The 14,087-nt window shown below is 38.4% G+C and overlaps 1 protein-coding gene across 1 annotated transcript in view; it reads left to right on the top strand.

The window, feature by feature from the left end:
- LOC104418371 overlaps window positions 1–13,402 on the top strand; it is a 34,372-nt gene extending 20,970 nt beyond the window's left edge. The window contains exon 3 of the mRNA XM_039301619.1: window positions 13,218–13,402. Within this exon, the coding sequence (XP_039157553.1) occupies window positions 13,218–13,318 (101 nt within the window). The 3' untranslated portion in view covers window positions 13,319–13,402. The remainder of the gene's footprint in view (window positions 1–13,217) is intronic.
- Window positions 13,403–14,087: the final 685 nt, after the last annotated feature.

Below are 14,087 nucleotides of genomic sequence, written 5' to 3'. Positions count from 1 at the left end.
GGCTAACCAGCCATTCTCTCTCTTCTTCTTCCCTTTTATCCCCCCATTTCCTCATCATTGTTTGCCACCCCAATTGACCAATGCATGACATCCCTCTCTAAGCCAATGCATGGAGACTTCTTGCCAATTGTCACAACACATGCAAGATGGGCTTGGGCTTTTGGGCTTGGGCTTGGGCCGGCCACTCTTGGGCCTCCCCTTGGCTGGTCGACAGCCCCCTTTAGTGGGCCTTATTGGGCCGACTAACTTGGCCCATCAAAGGCTTAAGCTATTGGGCCTAAGGCCCAACCCAATTAAAAATCAATTTTACCCCTTTCTTATTCTTTCTTTTAAGAATTAAATTACTAAATTCCACATGGCCAAAGTCTTGTGACACTTTACTTATAGGAATTTAATTAATGAGGTGCCTAGCCAAGCATAGATTATTAATTTATCCCATAGTCCTAATTTCAAAATTCATAAACACAAGCACAATAACACATAACCTCAAGAAAACTAATGGCTAACACATAGACCATAGGTAATTTCATTACCTAATTATAGCCTTTAATTTCTCTAGAGGATGACTTGAATTTTGGAATGCCACACTATAGTCCCTGCATTAGAACAGCAACAACAAATCCAGGGCCAACCTCCGCACGTGCCGTGGCAACAACAGGCTCAGGCAATTACAGGGCAACCATTCGCAGGTCACCCTTACCAATGGATGCCATAGCCATGGTATCATGGGCCTATCCCCAACACATCATTGCCTGGCTACCACAGCAATGCGCGGGCTGAAGCAGGTCCACCAACCAGTGACGGGGCAAACCCTAGCATCAGCTCGGAGCAGACGGGCGGAACAACTGTACCAAGTCAGGGATTCCAAAATGCGGATTATGGATTCGGCCCCGGGGGTTCGAGTCAGGGAACAAATCCCTTCTCGACTCCTGCACCGAGATTCTTCCCGTATCAATTTCTTAATATTAGTGGCCGGCCGGAACCCGGTGATCCATTGTATACAACAAACGGTGACGGCCTAGAACTGAATATTATAAATCAGCAATTGACAGGTGTAGACAATTATTCAAGTTGGTCAAGCGAATTCTGGCGGGCACTTATAACAAAATACAAGGAAGTTTTCATCGACGGATCGTTCCTGATTCCGTCCGACGAGAGAATGGCACGAATCTGGAGGAGATGCAGCCAACTGGTAAGAACCTAGATTGGAAATTGCATCGTGCCCGAGGTCGCGGCTGGGCTTCCCCTGACGGAGGATCCAAAGAAAATGTGGGAAAGCATAAGGGAGATGTATGGAAAACTCGATCAAGTGAAATTTTTTTACCTAACACGGCAAATTTCAGATCTGAAACAGGGAAACATGAGCATCGCAACAGTATACAACAAAATTTTGAGTCTGTGGAATGAGTTGGAGGCAGCCGAGGAAAAATTCGACTGGCCTGATCATATCCAACAACAATACAAGCAGATGCGAGAAATGGAAAAAGCAACGAGACTCCTTCTCATCCTCAACGAGGCATACCAGCCATTCCGATCCCATATACTTACCATGGAGCCTCTGCCAAGTCTCGGCCGGATCTACCAACTCGCCATACAAGAGGAGAGCCAACAAAGATTGGGGGACCACGGCAAAGGAGGAGACGGAATTGCTCTGGCCGCGAAGAGCCATTTCCGCTCGTCACAGAGAGGCTCAGGAAGGAGAGAGGCGGATCTAGGGTTCTTCGAAAATGAAAACCCTAGATCATTTTTTAAGAGAAGCACGGACGGTGGAGATCATTTCCACTATCAATCGGACGGGTCACGATCGTTCCAGGGGGCGACAGGATCGGACAGCCCGCGTGGCATCATCTCCGCTCCATCCGACGGCTCACGTTCTGTTTTCTTAAGCCCATTCGACGGCTCTCGAAGCAGCTATTTAATCAGATCGGACGGCTTACGATCGCCTGGCATCAATGGGCTAGATGGCTTGCGCGGCCCATTTCTTGGAGGATCCGACGGCCCATATGGGCCTATTTCGGCCCAAGCTTTTCAATCCAACATTAGGCCCAATTCAAATGCAAAAAAAATGGGCCAAAAGGAAGAGGTAAGATGTACTGTGATTATTGTAAGCGCCCGCACCATACAATTGAGAATTGCTGGAAATTGCATGGAAGGCTAGGAGAAAAAGAAAAAGGGAAAATTTCCTCAGTTTTTCAGGTGTCAGGTCAGCAAATGGGAAAATCAATTACCCATGAAAAATATAACGAGCTGATGGAAACTTTGAAAAAATTGGATCCCTCGGATAAATGGGGCAGCTTCACAGGTACATCATATTGTTTGATGAACTCAATTTCAAAGGATGCATGGATTATTGATTCAGGTGCTAGTGATCACATAGTCTGTGACAGGAATTTACTTTCAGATATTATTAAATTATATTTTCCTATATCAGTACAACTTCCAAATGGAAATACTACCAAAGTTACAATGACTGGGACTGTAAAGCTTAGTTCTCTTATTACTATTAAAAACGTGCTTTACATACCCGATTTCCATTTCAATCTGATCTCAGTTGCCCGAGCCTATGAAGAAAATTCATGCCACATTCTTTTCCATTCTGATAAATGTTTCTTTCAGGCCCGTTCGACTGGGACACTGATGGGCTTGGGTAGAGTCAGCCATGGATTATACTTTTGGTTGGATTTTCCACACCTTTTAAAGTTATCTCCTATTGAATTCAATAAATCTCTGTGTAATGCTACTGCCAATGGCATTAATTTCCTTAATCATAAACGTTTTGGGCATAGTGCGTTATTTCTTTATCCTAAATGTCCAATTTGTCCCATGGCTAAGCAAACACGTGCTCCTTTCCAGAATAGCACTTCTCGAACAGAAGAAATCTTTTCTCTTATTCATGCTGATGTTTGGGGGGCCTTATCATACTTTAAATCATGATGGCTCAAGGTTCTTTCTCACAATTATTGATGACTACTCTCGTGCCACATGTATTTTCCTCATGCAATCCAAAAACCAGGTCTTTTCTCATTTAAAGACATCTCTTTCCTTATCCAAAACTCAATTTCAAAAACCAATCCGTAGGATACGTATGGATAATGGAAAAGAATTTTTTAATGCTGAATGTACTTCCTTGTTCACTATAAATGGGATATTTCATGAGAGCTCTTGTGTTTACACACCTCAACAGAATGGAGTTGTTGAGAGAAAACATCGCCATCTTTTAGAAGTGGCACGTGCGCTTAAATTTCAAGCCTCTATTCTTGAAAAGTTTTGGGTAGATTGTGTGATTACTGCAGCATACCTTATCAATCGCATGCCATCACGCATCTTAAAGGGAAAGACACCTTTTGAGTTATTATATGAGAGAAAGCCAAATTTATCTCATCTCAGAGTCTTTGAGTGTCTGTGCTATGTCACTATAGTGGGCCATAGAGATAAGATGGCGCCACGAGCTACTCAATGCATTTTCATGGGCTATCCAACTTTGCAAAATGGATATAGGCTTTATGCACCTTCTACAGGAAATTTCTTTATCAGCAGGGATGTTGTATTTCATGAAGATGTTTTTCCCTTTTTCATTAACATCTTTACCTGAAGAAGAGCAGACAAATCGCCAATTCTTGTTGGAAGAACATTCATCACCTGAAGGAATATTTATTATTCCTACTCCTCCAAGAGAAGTTGATGTCTTGCCTACAATACCTCTTGCGAATCCTGCTGAAAATTCCATTGAGCAGTCATATATAGAAGAATCGTTACATGAAGAACCAACACAGTTGGAGGATACTTCAGAAACAATAACTACTGAAGAATTATCCACACCCCAGGTGTCACAGAGGCGTTCTCATCGAATCACTCGACCACCAACTTGGACAAAAGATTATATATGTGGTTCTTCAAAATCATTAGGTACTCGATACCCCATCTCTTCTTATGTCTCCTTTGATAGATTGTCACCAGAACATCTATGTTGCATAAGCCATATTTCTGAAGATCTAGAACCTTCTAGCTATAATGAAGCCAAAGATGATCCTCGTTGGCAAAAGGCCATGGAATCTAAATTACATGCATTAATAGAAAATCACACTTGGGATGTTGTGTCAATGCCTGATCATCGCAAACCTATTGGATGTAAATGGGTATATAAGATAATATACAGAGCAGATGGTTCTGTGGAAAGATATAAAGCCCGGTTGGTGGCAAAAGGCTTCACTCAGCGAGAAGGTTTCGACTATCACTAAACATTTTCTCCTGTAGCAAAGGATGTCACGGTTCGTACTTTTCTGTCTATTGCTGCTTTTCATGACTGGCCATTACATCAAATGGATGTTCATAATGCCTTCTTACATGGTGATCTAGATGAAGAAATATATATGGAGCTTCCACCAAGATTACGGAGACAGGGGGAGTCGAAGGTATGTCGTCTCCGTAAATCTCTTTATGGCTTGAAACAAGCCTCCCGACAATGGTACGCTAAATTCACCAGTGCATTCTTGACTACTGGGTTCAAGCAATCCAAGTATGACTATGTCTTATTCACCTGGACAAGAGGTATGGCATCTATCTACTTGATGATCTATGTTGATGATATCCTTATCATGGGGAATGATGATTTTGCTGTTAAAAAACTTAAAGAGTATCTGCATTCGACTTTTCATATCAAAGACTTAGGGTCGCCTAAGTATTTTCTTGGAATTGAAATAGCTCACTCAGATCAGAGCATCTCATTAAGTCAACGGAAATTTGTGATGGAAATAATATCAGAAGCAGGATTATCAGGTTGTAGACCATCAGTCATTCCTATTGAGCAAAATGCTAAATTGACTTCTGTCGGCTATGACACTGGCGTATCCTCTTCTTCTGATGATCCTATGTTGCAAGATCCCTCAGGATATCAGAGACTAGTACGAAAACTGATATATCTCACCATGACTAGGCCGGATATTTGTTATGCAGTACAGACTCTTAGTCAGTTTATGCACAGTCCGAAGCAGTCTCACATGAATGCAGCCCTAAAGATTGTGAGATACTTGAAGACCTGTCTAGGTTTGGGAATACTTCTTTCCCTAAAGTGCAACATGGAGATGACAGCCTATTGCGATGCAGATTATGCCACATGCCCTATGAGTAGGAGGTCTATTACTGGTTTCTGCATTAAATTTGGGGAATCACTACTCTCATGGAAGACAAAGAAACAATCTATTGTATCTTTATCATCGGCTGAAGCTGAATATCGATCTATGGCCAAGACTGTATGTGAGATAGTCTGGTTAAGGGGTCTACTTCTGGATTTCGGAGCTCCTGTTAAAGGGCCAACTTTACTCTTATGTGATAATGATTCGGCACTTAAGCTTGCAGCAAATCCTGTACTACATGAGAGGACGAAGCATATAGAAGTGGATTGTCATTTTACTCGGAAAAAGATCCAAGAAGGAATTGTCGAGACGAGAGGAATAAGGACTTCGGATCAGCAGGCTATTATATTTACTAAACCTCTTTGTCAAAGACAACATACATATCTTCTACACAAGCTAGGCATCTTGGACATATACAGACCACCGGCTTGAGGGGGAGTGCTGGAAGATATGATTTTGTAATCTCTTTTGATAGGAATTCTAATATACTTTAGGATAGAAAAAGATAGGCAAATATAGAATTTCCTTTATTATTTCTCTTCATTGTAATTAAATACAGAATTACATGTACAAAATCAAATATCAATGAAATTGAAGACAATTGCTTCTTCGCACTTCATCTCCCGAGCATCTTCATCTTCATCTTCTTTTTCTGACATTTCAATTAATCATGTAATGTCATTTCATGAAATATGATTTTGTTCGATATGATCGTTAATCTTTGGCCTAACGTGCAATATCGTCCATGAACTTTTAATTTATTTAATATAATCCATAAACTTTTAATACGTGTTCAATTTAGTATTTGAGTTATATAAAAGTATTTAAGGTCGTTCATAAACTTAAATTATATGAAAGACAAAATTGTATTTTTTTCATATAGTATATTGAACAAAGAACACAAGTATCGTGTGCATAAGAAAAATGATCATTGATCTATGGAAAAAAAAAAAAATTAATTTAAGGGAATTCTTTTTTTCAATTTTCACATTTATCGATGAGGTTGTTTGTAAAGTTAAAAAAAAAATCAAAATTTAGTGAAATACCTTAGAATTAAAATAGAATTTATGAAATTATGAATCCTCCATAAATTGAATATATACAAAATAACCAATTGAAGATGGTTCATAGAAAGAAAAATTAAGACGTTTAAAAGTAAGGGGAGGGACAAACTCCACCGACAGCTATGTCAATCGAATTTTCCATGCTAGAGAGACTTGATTAAAAAATTTGTGAAAATAGAATGGCTAGATTAAAAAAAAGTTTGAAAGTACAAGGATAAAAGGTAAAAATTTTCCAAATTGAAAATAAGTAACGAACCAAAAGTCGGTTCACCATGGTAGAGCATGGTGTTAGGCACTTAGCAAAATCCGTTGCATCACTTCCTAACCCCATTTCATCGAGATAAATTTCCTATCTCTAGCATTATTAGTAGCAAACACGTCTTCCCGTGCACAGCCCCAACTCCAACCCCCAAAAAAAAATTATGTATATATTAGGCCTAATGCTGGGTTTCACCTGGACCAGCTCAACAAATGGGCCTCGTAATTTTGCAAGGACTATTCACACATGCGATTTTCATAAAATTCATAAGGCTATTTACGAGATTGATCGGTCGCACCACTTCAATTGTGTGAGTCGCATATAAAATACACTTTCGTTCAGAAGTGCCGAGACTAGATAGCACGATGTGTGAATTTGCGGAGAGAGGGAACACGACCCTGTCCATCTAGTCAGCTTTGCTACTTGTGGAAATTAAGTACTAAGACGGCGTGCATTTCAATGAAACGACTTAACAAATGAGGCCGTATGATTTTTCGCCATTAGGGGTGATGCCCCAGTGGTGATTGGTGAAGAGTTGTACCGTATCTTTTGCGAGGTCAAAAATTTAAGCCCTGTCATTGCAAATCTCTAGTCAATTTGTGTATTGGGCATTTACTTTCTTGTGTGGAGAAAATACAATCTGCCCCACGCTCTTGAGGAATTTGCTTCAGGCCGTATGGCCCAACACAAGGCCCAAAATATGGCCTTAAGGTCAAGGCCCAACTTAGGGTCTCTTTCATGGGTAATCTTTTTCGTTTAGGCTGGGCCACACAACACAGCAGGGGCTAAACTAGAGTGCAATGTAGATGGGGCTACTAACGAGAGATGGACCAACGGTTTACACATTTACTTTTCATTTTTCATATTAAGTAACTGATGCCGAGTTAATTCGCTAGACAACCTTTTTCTAATGTCCACTAGTGCACGCGCGTACGGATATGTGTGTGTATATATATAAATGTTAGTAATTGTTTTATATGTACCCAAAATGCTTAAAAATTTCATATGTTCATCGTTTCCACCGTTGAAGGATGAAAATTAGCCATCCAATAGACATTTTAGTGCTTATGTAATATCATGTGATGGTCCACCTATCAATTACAAAACACAGAATCTTATAATGTTCCTTAAGTTCCTCCCCAAAATACTTTCGAATAACTCACTTTGATGAACAACCAACTAACTTTTTCACTTTGAATTTGGGTAAACTCACTTTTCTTGGTCCAAATAACATCCACTATATTTTCTTAACATCCTTCTCCATGCACCACACTTTATTTTCTCGAGGCATAAGGATATTAGAAGTGTAAAAAATTTCCGACAGCTCACTTCAATACCAAATCCAAAAAAACGATCATTTAAATACCTTCAACGACAATATATATATATATTATATATATTATAGACTTTTACAACAAAATGTATAAGTTAACATGGCATTTTTTAGTTATTAAAAATAAGTCTAACGTGAATTATAATGTGACTATACTCTCTATAAATGATGTCGTATGAGTCGATTTTAGATATTATTCGTTATTCTCGTTTCAGTCAAGCCATGAATCCGAGTTCCAGGTTCCCATGGTAGATGAAGATGGTGGATAAGACGCAGCTTCAATGGTCAAAAATGGAGATATTCAAAAATAATGAAGATGAAAATCATTCCCTGTCACCTCCCCTTTTCTAAGAAAAAACCGGGCCCTCCCGTCCCCACACCCCGCCCCCGTGTCTTTGAACGTCAGAATCTTGGCCAAACAAAAGAGGGATTTTTCTTCACCGCAGTTTCAGATTTTCTCCAGAGTTCAATAAATTCTAAACATGACTTCGATTCCTGTCTGGTTTGTCTTCTATTTTCCGTCTTGTTTTGTTTTTCAGTTCTTTGACTATCTTCCAAATTGCATTGCCATTGATTGCGCTCCAGGAAATTGAGTTTGCAAGGAAGCTCTAGTCGAACCACTGTCGCCATGGCTGGAGATCTGGAGATGGACTAGCAGAGTGATCCTCTTGATATGGAGATGGAGCTCTTCATGGCCGTGGAGTCGAGAATCGATGGGGGTAAAAGCAGGGATGATCGATCCAAGAGATCATCGAGCCCATATCCAGCCTCGACTAAAGCAACAACTTTCATTACCCTCCTCATCTTCATCAGCACCTTATATCATCTTCCACCATTTCTTCTTATTTGGTTATTCGCAAATTGAAAAACAAAAATCCTAGTTTGGACAAAAACCCTAACTTGTCCTAATTTTGTTTGCAAACAAAATTCAGGGTTTACATTTGGGACAAAAATGTAAAAGATGTTGTTTAGGGATATTATTGTTGACTGAGCACTCTAGTGAGCCACGTCGGTCAAGGTAATTGACAAAATATTGCTACGTCAAATTTTCGACAACTCAAATTGGAGTTGACATTTAAATGATTCAGCAAAAAATTGTTGACAACTAAGTGAACATCGTACAAAACTTTTGACACTTCTTATATCCTTATGCCATTTTCTTACGTCATTAACCACATAATAGAGCTTACTTCGATAAAGAAAAATTAGCAAATCCATTTTCAGGTAAGTACCAACCATGCAAGTATCAAAACTAGCGGCTACAATAAAAATCAAAGTTCGGGGGGTAATCTGTAACTTTTGAAAGTCCGGTTGTTGTTATGAATTAGTGTCGAATTCATGAGATTTCATGCAATCATCCTATACTTAGAACTTTGAAGCAGTAGATAATTTTCCTTGTTACAAGATGAGATTATTTATCAGGGCAAATCACTAGTCCAAATCACACATTAAATTCCTCATTGCAGAGTCATGCCTTTATGTTTGAACTCATCTCTCGACATTTAAAAGCGTTGGGAAAGCCCCATAAAAGTTGAATACCTTCATGACGGGGAATCCAAGAGAAAGCTAATAATCCGAGCCAGTGGACAACTTAGTTGGATTTCCCGTACCCAAAAACTTAAACCATTGAATTATGCTCACTTAAGCAGTACTAATCACTTCTTTTTATCTATAAACATATAGGCTCCATTTGTTTTGGAGAAAATAAATGACTTGAAAAATATTTTTCCTAAAAACAGTCATTTGTTTCTTTTACAAATATGAATGAACTACAAATATTTTCATCATTTGTGAAAATATTTAGACAAATTGCTGTCGTAATAAAAATAATTTTCATTAACTAATTATTTCAAAAGATACAAGCGATTGTTTTTAGGAAAATATTTTCCAAATTATTTATTTTCCGCAAAATAAACATAGCATATATAAAATCTTTTTTTTTACACCACTTACACGTGTACATAACAAATTTGCATCGGATATAGTTCGTGCATATCAAAGAGCGCAAAATAAGCAAGAAAGAATGTCAAATTCGGACTATCATGTAATGAATACTCGAGCTAAATCTGGATATATCCTCGAGGCGAGGCGCCGAGGACTAGTGAGATCGTTTCGGCGGTCCTACTTTTTTCTTCTTTTGAGCGAATACCCAAGGACTAGTGAGATCGATTCGGACACGGTTTCAGGCGAAACAAAGTCACAATCGAAATTGACGGACAAGTACCGCCGTCCACTTCACCACATGATTGTTGCCCCCACGCTTCCCAACTTTATTAACAACACAAGAAAAGCGCGGACCATGTTATCATCTTATTCACATTTTCGCCAAAAAGAAAAAAAAAACGGAGGACCCCAAAATCATAAAGTTAATGAGCAAAATTTTTAGAATTAAAGAAGTTATCTCATTAGATTACAAAAAAGAAGATACAAGACACGTCCAATGTGGATTTGTGAGCAGCCATTTCTCCACTTCAAAAATTGACTCCATCGCTTCATTTTGGGTGACGTTCATATCTCAAATTGAGAGTATGCTTAAGTATTTTTAATAAATCAAGATTCTCCATAATTTAAGAGAAGGAAATGCTTGTGCAGATTGTCTGGCAAATTCTATTATCCAACCCAATAATACGAGTGATAATTATGTATTAGACAGGCCACTAATAGATTTGCTTCCTTCATTATTATGGGATGAGATTAGATAATGTTTTATTAAGAGAGTAATAATGTAAAATCGAGTTATGTTCCTTTTCTTACCTTAAAAAAAAAAAAAAAACTTAAGGCTTAAGGCTAAATCACCAAAAATAGAAAGGAAGTTAACTTGAAAACTGGCGGTGCGGTCCAACGAGGGACAATCTCAAGCAAGGGACAAGATGAGCGGTCCCCAAAAGTCCATTTTCTTCACTTCAATTATGAAAAAATTGAATAAAGTCTATTTTCTGTGACTATCTAAAAAGATTGTATTTACTTTCTTTGAAAGACAACGTCATCTAAACTATTAATTATCCCACTGGTTTCCTGTACCAGTGTAAATGCATTTAAAGGAAAGCAAAGGTGCTAAAGTAGGGAACGCAAACGAGGAGGCTTTTCTAGTAGGAGCTGCGTATGATCAGCTATGAGAATCATGCAACTTGGGTTTGTCCAGGTGACTTCAACGATATTCTTTATCCATGGGAGAAGGTGGACAAAACGAGGAGGCAAAGTCGAAGATTCTATTGTCTTCCAATTGGAGGACCTCGACTTCGATGAACCTTCTCCTGAATATTTATAAAATAAAGGAAATTAGCGATCACTGACTCAAATAAACATTCCCCAGTTCAGTTCAAGACACGAGACTGTTCGGAGGAAAAAAAAAAAAGGCAGATAAGCACAGAAGGATTACTTCGACCGCTAATAAAAAGTCAAAAAGACAGGAAAGACCGTGCCTTGGATGATCTTTTCTAGGACGCCACTCTTTCATCTCAATTAATTTTGATTTGAAAGTGACAGCAAGAGGAAATGGAAATTGCATAAAATCGTTATGCACCAGCGAAAGTCATGCCGATCAAGAGATAATGGTAGACCTCATGTGATACCCATGTGACATAACAATTAATATAATTTGATCTCATACGTAGTAGAATTATGCAAGTGCAGCTTAAGAAGTGTAAACTACAATGATGGCAAAATTCAGGTGCACATAGCACCAAAGCATGAGAATCATCCGATCGGATATAGAGTTTGTAATTTAATGGCGCAAATCATCTAGTATGTCTAAATTGAGTTTTTATTTTTATCTTATTGCTAATATTATTTTTTCAACATATGCATTTTGACTCTCAAACGTGAAACACTTAGAACTTTTACAATCTATAATGACTGACCAATGAAGTTACCTATAATATTTTCGAAGTTTTTTAGAGATTTGAAGAGCTATTTACAATTTCGGTGGAAAAGCCAAAGTTATACGTTTTGTACCTGTTTGAACTTTAAATAAAGTTGGATTAGTTTTTACCCCTTTTTCTTAAAAAAGTTTTTCGATTTTTTTGGTTAATTTAGACCTCACAAACCACTCGCCTTGACTTTTTTTATATTCTGAACTCATGAACTTGCGCCACAAGTGATATTCACACTTAATATTTTCAAAGCAAAATAAAGTAGATAGCGACCTTGCAAAAACCAATGCCTTTGTCGTGCTAAAAGCATCAGTTTGATTGTCATGCCAAAGATTGCATTTTAGTTTAACGCATCTAAGTTGGGTATCGATGCATGGAGTCTCATCTTATTCTTACGTTACTGGCATGATTACTAAACATAAGATGAGATCAATTAATCTATAAAAAGAAGTGACAATATTAAGGGTAGAGATTTTTCATTTGCAAAATCATTTTTAGTGAAGAAAATGACATAATGTTTGAAATCACTATAAGCATATACATTTAGGAAAAGGATGTGTAACTATTGTAATTAAAAAGGCAGTTATAGTGTCAGTCACTAAAGGAGATGCCTTTTATTATCTATATACAATAAAAATTCATTTTCTAAACTTGATACTTAATAGCCAACGGGTCACATCTTATCACCATGTGATGACCAATGGCTTAAGGAGGGTGAGGAAGGCAATGTCCTCACACGTGTTGAAATAATTAAATCAGTGGTAATCGAATATGAAAGTATTATAAAAATACGTAAAATGGTTTTGTGATTTTACGGCAGCCCATCATAAGTAAATATGGAAAATAATTTAAGTCATGGGGGACCTAGGTCTTGTGTGCCGTGCTGCAATTTAGCCATATCATGTGTGGAGTTTTATGTGGGATCGAAATGTCAAGCGACTCAAATCAATCGGTGTCCATGTCTTCAAATTTCTAAGTCTTTGGTTTTTTTTTTTTTGGGTGCGGCCTACGTCTACCGTATGACACGTGTCCTGTTGCAATTACCTACTTTTCTAATTTTTAGATGCATCTATATAAACCGACCCAGGGCCAACACGGAGAGACTCTCTCTCTCTCTGGTAATCATATCTCAGTTTGGGAAGTTCAACCAAGGAGAGCTCACAAAAGAAGTCTCTGCAAAGTTTTCTGGGGTCTCCTCCTGCAAGGTCGCCAGAAATGGAGGAACCCCTTAATAGGTACTCTTATCCTTGCCCTGCTCAAGGCCAAGGTACTCTCTCTCTCTCTCTCTCTCTCTCTCTCTCTCTCAACCATGTTCATGGCCGATCTTGCATGGTGGTGGTGGTTGCTTTTGCAGGGTACTATCAAGGACCTCCTGTACAAGCGCCTCCCCTGCACTATGCTCCTCCCCAGTACTACTATGCTCCTTCTCCTCCCGAAACAAAGCCGGGTTTTCTTGAAGGATGGTACTCTCTCCCTCTCTCTCTGCCAGAAAGATTTTCATGTTCATATGATTTAGGGAAATTTAATTGGTGACGTGTTGTCGTTGGTTGGTTTCAGCCTTGCGGGCCTTCGCTGCTATTCTCTCATCAACGAGTGCATCGACTCCGTTGGTTAGCAGCCGTGTTGTATATGCTTCAAGGAAAAAGAAGGAAAAATAATAAGCAAAAATCAAGTTTACCAATTTACGGATCTTTCTCTAGATCATGATCTATCATGTTTTTCCCGGGTTCTGTAGATATTTCCCACCCGATGGGCTGCTATATATTTGACATTTCCCCTTGTGCTCTCCATTCTATATGTTGTTGTATCATCGCTCTTTTGGATGGACTCTGAAAATTCACATTTTGTTTTTTTATATAACTTTAGGAGTGATTGTAAAGCAGAGACAATGCTTGTTAAATTAATATCTCGAATTTGAATTCGTATAACGATTTGTTAAATTAAATTTTTTAATAAAATTTTTCCTAAGCGGATTATAGATCGGATGAAGAAGGAAGAAACAATTTCCTTCTTGGATTTTCTCTTTCGAGCGTGCAAAACAAGACTTTGGGCCCACTTTATATATATTAAAGGAAAAGAAAAAAAAAGGAGGGCCCAGACTCTGGCCACATGTATATGAATGGAATATAATTTCCTTGGTGCAGCTAAAAGCCCTACGAGAGTTAAAAGAAAAGAAGCCGCACGCAAGAGGAGCTGAAGCCGCGTAAAGCCTTGATTCAGAACGCGAAGCCCAAAAGAAGAACGCTGGAGTTCTTAATTTCGGCGTATGTAGAACGTTATATTTTGAGCTTGAATGTGCAATAATTTTGTACCGTAAGTTTATATCCAAGTGAGTTATTTATTTATAAACATTTTGAGTTTTTGATTAAATTTAAGTGTGGGAAACACTCGAGCGTGTGAGCGATTGTAAACTATAATTCTCTGATT

Source organism: Eucalyptus grandis, chromosome 9, assembly GCF_016545825.1.
Source record: "Eucalyptus grandis isolate ANBG69807.140 chromosome 9, ASM1654582v1, whole genome shotgun sequence".
Lineage (NCBI taxonomy): Eukaryota > Viridiplantae > Streptophyta > Magnoliopsida > Myrtales > Myrtaceae > Eucalyptus > Eucalyptus grandis.
Note: the sequence above shows the minus strand (reverse complement) of the source record. Positions and strands in the feature narration are given on the sequence as shown.